Source organism: Stegastes partitus, unplaced genomic scaffold (assembly GCF_000690725.1).
Source record: "Stegastes partitus isolate 25-593 unplaced genomic scaffold, Stegastes_partitus-1.0.2 Scaffold698, whole genome shotgun sequence".
In the NCBI taxonomy this organism is placed as follows: domain Eukaryota; kingdom Metazoa; phylum Chordata; class Actinopteri; family Pomacentridae; genus Stegastes; species Stegastes partitus.
In genome coordinates, this window is record NW_007578429.1 from 182197 (window position 1) to 187982 (window position 5786).

The window sequence follows — 5786 nt, forward strand, 5'->3', positions numbered from 1 at the left end:
AATATAGCAAAAACTAGTTGTTTGTTTTTTGCAGTCAACATGTGAATTAAGACTTTTTTCTGTAAGCAGAACACAATTGTGAAAATAATACAATAAACTTAAAAAAAAAATTAAAAATACAGAATGTTGTAGTTTAATTTTTAAAAAATATATTTTTACAGTTACCATGTAAATTAATATTTTTTTCTGTAAGCAGAAGACTGAACAAAAAAAACAAAAAAAAAACTTAAAATGCAAAATATTCAGAAAAAGTAAAAAAACGTAAATGATATAATTTTCTGTTTTTAAAATTGTAAAAATTAGTTGTTGTTTATTTTTACAGTCAACATGTACTTTTTTCGTGGGATTTTAACAGATATTATCTGAATTTACCAAAACAGGAAAAATCTGTAAAATATTATTAGTTAGTGACGTTATTTTACTGATATTTACCGTTTAAAAAAAAAAAAAAAATCTATATATTAATGATGAAAAAACTGAGAATATTCTTTAAACAGATTTTGTTTTTCTGATTTTTTTTAAATCACAGAAAAAGTTATTAATTTACATGTTGACTGAGAAAAAAACAGTAAAAACTGTAAATAATGTTCACATCAGAGACAGGTATTTTTACAAATTAGCATCTTTAATAATGTCTGATTGTACTTAAATCAGCTAAAAAAAAAGAATTTTCACAGTTCCTTTTTTACAGGTTTTAAATGTCACAATATTCCACAATTTTCAGACGTAATTTTTAGATTTTTCTTCTTAATGTTTTCACCGTTAGCCTCAGTTTTTTAGAGTATTTTCTAAAATGTGCGACGTTGCTGTTAAACTCTGGCTGCATGTCTACAGTAACTTACTGCAATACGTCATAAAACAACTATATATATATATGTGTGTGTGTGTGTACAATAACAAGATATTTTAGGGGTTCTAGTATAAAAACTATTTTTGCGCTCAGTGAAAAGTTCTGCATGTCTTTACATGGCAGGGTCACGGCCGGCTCAGCTCGGCTGTTTGACGGGTCACGGAGCGTTTATGGGGACCATATGGACTGGATTGTGGGGTCTAACCTGATTAATCAAGATTTACTGCTTTCACCGCTCCTCACATAAACCATTACGTAGCAGAGCAGGGATCAGACGCATAGCGGTCGCCCAAGAGCTCGAAAGCTGCGTTTTTCTTTCCCAAAAATAAAACCCTACAAACTCTCCACCTGAAGTGAAGCGACTAAACGGAGTCTCTGGGGCGAAGCTAACGGCCTTTTTGTTGTTTTGTGTTTGGGGCATGCGGCCATGTTTCCATGAGGCGCACTCAGAAGCATCCCGCGGATCAGGACGTGATTGAACCTGGGCTCGGGGATGACAGACACTTGAACCTTGCGGGAGAGTTTCCATTGCAGTTTATTTCATCACCATTAATGGAGGTCCCATTGACTGCTGGAAAGACGGCCGCTAAGAATAGCTGCCGCCCTTCCCTCAAAACATACAAACATACCTTAAATGGTCTGAAGAGGAGATACAGCTCCCGAGGTTTGATATCCAGCGGCAGCCCGCTGACGAATAGCGTTCGGACCTGAGGAAGACAAAGAACGGGATCATGTATTTTTCATTAACCTGCGGCGGTTATAAATAGCTGCAGTGGCTCTAACGGATGAGGTTATGAGTTAAACAGTTACCTGGGCTCTCACACAGACTCTCCAAACCCAGATAGAGGCGTCTTTCAGCTCAGCAAACACCGCCACACTGAGCGCATTGTGTTCTAATCTAGCAGTGTTTTATGGCCGTCCTCCCTCGCAGCGCTAGCCTCTGTTTTACATTTGAACTTTTCAACTCGCGACTGGAGCTGGCATCGGAATCGCAGTGTATACGTTAGCGGCGGCGGGCTAAAGGGGGAGATGTGATTGTTGTGGTAACACGGGGGGGCGACTCTCGGGACGGGAAGTCGCGATTATGTTTTCTTATTATGTCCAGGAAATGAAGGCAGGTACAACGGAGGTTTATTAAAAAAGAGAGAGCGCGTCGTACACGACTAAATACTTCCATGTGCTGCCGTGAAATCTCCATTTATTTCTATTTTCATGATGCAGAAGCAAAAAAACAGGTTGATGACATAGAAGAGGGTCCGCAGGAACCAAAACTGGCCCGTTAGCTGTGAAATCAGAGCAACAGGATGAAGGAGACAGAACAGGTGGACCCTTTAAACCCAGAACCTGGTGTTGAACTGGTTCACAATGCTGCTTTGGAAACTACGAGGGCTAATGTTTAATGTGAGGAATGCAGCTGAGCTCTGCTTTGTTTACACTCGAAGGCTTTCTCTGCTCAACGAGAAGATTGATGTCTGTTAGCATACAGCTAGCATGAGCTAACCAGCTGCAGGATTGGACGCTTGGTGCACAAATATGAGCCTAATATCTGCAATCAGGAAGAAAATAAAGGCGAATATTCACAAAAATTCCAGTTGTTATACCTTTAACAAAGTGGTAACAGTCAAACACAACCTCATTAACATCTCTAGCATGACTCAGGTTGCATAAAGTGGTCGACGTTGGCCGTTTTTGCACGCTAACGGCTAATAGCAGTTGTAGGGGGTTTACAGCAATCTGGTACGGTGAAAACAACAAATACCAAACACTAAACCACTTTGTTTTTCTTCAAAAAGTCTGTCTATACTGCTGCAACCAACTAACAACCAACAAAATAAGGACCTATAAAGGTGCAGCGTTTAGAAAATTAGCCTCAACTGTACTGTACTCGTGTTCGACAATATTGGATAAGTTGTGGATGAGTGTGTTTGTTATAATGTGGACGAAAGGTCGATGGATTACTTATAACACGTGTCTATAAAAACACTGAATTTTGCTGCTTTTAGAGCGTCTCTGGCGTTTGTTTTTGCTTCGGCCTAGTCTAAACTGTTAGCAACAAGCTAACGAGGAGATGAGGTGGCCCCATCTTTAATGAGTGACCCAAAACCCGACTCCGGTTTAACAATGTCTGCGTTTAGCTTTCGTCCGATCCACCCATCTTTGTCGTGGTAGTCATCGTAGTGTTCCCAAACGGTTTCCAATAGAGCGTCTTGAGTCCCGAACAGGAAGTCCCGACACCTCTAAACTCTACGAACCATACCTACAAAGTCTACCAACATCAGTAGTTCTTCAAGAAACGCAGACAAATTAGCGCCAACATTTAGAGAAAAAACAAACACAAACACAAGACGCAGGTGCCGAGACGTCCTGTCACGGCCCACGAATGCGAACCTGGCTTCGCTTCGGAGGCGGCGAAACGGCGAATTCCCGTCGTTGCATGTAATTGCGGATGACCTCAACGAAGGGGTCGGCCGGGGAGAGAGCTGTTAGCGCAGGTATTTCCAAACAATAAACCGACTACAACATGTGTCTCCCATTAAGGCATTTAACCTCCCTTTGAGCTCCGCAGAACAACACGGAGCGGCACCGGCAACAAACTGGGTCAGACCAGAGAATCATACATTCAGAGAGTCTAATCAGGAGTTCTACCTGGAGTTTAATTAAAGTTGGGAAATAACTGCTTCGGGAGAAAAAAAAAACACACAACCGACTCCGCCCAGCGACGTCGACGCCACGGCGGCGCAATCGAATGTTTTATTCAGCGATCCGATTCTATTTAAGGCCGAGTGAGAGAAACGTAGGTGTGCAATTACACGGAGCCGAGTCGGAGCTCCCAGATTCATTAGATAGTGGATTCACAACTCGGGGGACAAAGGAACTGCTGAACTAACACTACGCTTCATTCCCACATGTAACCTGATACGCACCGCTGGAGCCAAAGGCAGAGCAACACACAAACAAAGGAGCTTAGCAACTACAGGGGGGGGAGCCGGCGAGCGCCAAACCGCCCGTCCAGCCGGCGAAATCTCACCTCGGCCACTTTCTCACCTTCGCTCTTATCTTATCTGAGCCGAGCCGGACCCCGCGGGGCCGCTCTCTGTCCACAGCCGGTCCGGTTAAACAGAGCGGCTTATACGCACCGACACGGGAACAAAGAGTCACAACAGGGTGGTATCAATCAGGACGCTGATGAGGCTGGAGGAGGAAAAAAAACTAGTGCTGCAAAAATAGAAGCGACAAGAAAGCGTCTGTTTGTGCCGCAGCTAGAAGAAGAACCGACGCAAAGGTGTCGGCGAGACGAAGACGACAAACACTCAACATTAAACGGCTTCTTCTTCTAATGAAACACTGAGTTGTTCAGCTGCAACCTACGAATAAAACTGACAAAATGAGGTAAAAAATGCAAAAATAAACATCCACTAAGGTGCAGCATTTGGACAACCCGCCTCATCTGCAGTGTACTTGTTCAGATACTGGACAGGATGTGGATTAATGTTCATAAAGGGGTCGATAACTCTTGTTGCATATTTTGTTTTTGCTTCTAAATTTGGAGCAGAAAGGATCTGGTGTCCTGCGAGGTGACAGATTTATGCTCGGGACTTGTAATTTTAAGTTACTCAAGTTTGCGCCTTAAAAGCGAGGCTGGCTTTAGAAGGCCTGAGTCATCCCGTCCTCCCCGGCCAGCGGATCTGATCCGGCTAACAGGCGCTGGAGAGGCGCACAAGTCGAGGCAGACGCAGCGCCGGGCGGAACAATGGGACATTCTTGGCCTTGCAGCGGCGCTCATTCCTGAGACTTCCTGACGTCAGCTGTTGTGATATACGATCTTCCCGCGGCGTGGTGTCAACAGCTCTCCCCCGAGCACATCTGCCGTTGATCACGTTTGCGCCGCCGCCAGGTGACATCAAACTTTGACGACCACAAGCGAAGGTCGAAGCCTGAGCAGGTCTGTCAAATCAAACAAAACCTCCCGCCGCCGTTTTATTGTTTTACTGGATGAGTCGCATACCTGCATTTCCACAGCGCCGAGCGGCCCGTTGCGAGCCTTTTGAATCATTGACCATTTATGGCGAGCTCGCGCACCGGCACGCCGGCGAGGCTTCGATCAAAAGCAGCGGCGGCCACCTACCGCAGCCGGCGTACCGGCGCGGTTCCCTGGCAACGCCCGGGCCGAGCACAGCAGCCAGCGGAGCCCCGGGCCAAAAGCATCAGATCCTATTAAGGCCACTTCTGCAGCGAGTCCCAGGGGATCTGTGCACCTCTAATCAGAGATCCTCGACTCGGCGAGCGCCGGATGAGGTCACCGCCCTATTGATACTCTATCATCGAGCCTCGCGGGTTTTTCTTGTGCCACCGCATGGAAAAGAAAAAAAAAAAAAAGAGGCAAACAACAACCCAACTGAGGTGTTTGTGCTGAGAGAAAAGTCCCATTTTTTCTAGGTTGGGCCTTTGTTTTACTATTTTGTAATAGCTGCAGGGAAATCGAAGTGTTGTGGTAACATGAGGATGACTCCATGAAGCGCTCTGGGCTACAAGAGTTGTTTTTATTCATTATTTCATTGTGTTATTAGGAAACTTACACTTGCAAAAACACAGATGGTTGACATGATCTCAGCATAAACATTTTCCCATCTTTAGCGCCACAAATCAAAAAGGCAATTATCGCACTGACACCAGAAACAGCCCAAGATGTGTCCAAATGATGTAAAACTTGGCCAAAATTAGAGAAAATGTGTCCAAAATGACTTAAAATGTGGCCAAAACAGCATAAATCGTGCATAAAACTCATCCAAAATGACTGATAACGGTTCAGAAGTGCCATGAAAAGCACATTAAAAAAACAGCGGAATACCATAACGTTTAAAAACTGTTAAAATAAGAACTAACATCTGTAAAATAGCAGATTTAAATGCATTAAAATAGTGTAATTGTATCATCA

General features: G+C 44.0%; 1 protein-coding gene across 2 annotated transcripts in view; it reads right to left on the reverse strand.

The window, feature by feature from the left end:
- Positions 1 to 5786, reverse strand: part of LOC103363883 (RNA-binding protein with multiple splicing-like) — a 51047-nt gene that overhangs the window by 29788 nt on the left and 15473 nt on the right. For both annotated transcript variants that reach the window (XM_008290831.1, XM_008290832.1), the window contains exon 2: positions 1480 to 1557. In XM_008290831.1, coding sequence (XP_008289053.1) covers positions 1480 to 1557 — 78 coding nt within the window. The remainder of the gene's footprint in view (positions 1 to 1479; positions 1558 to 5786) is intronic.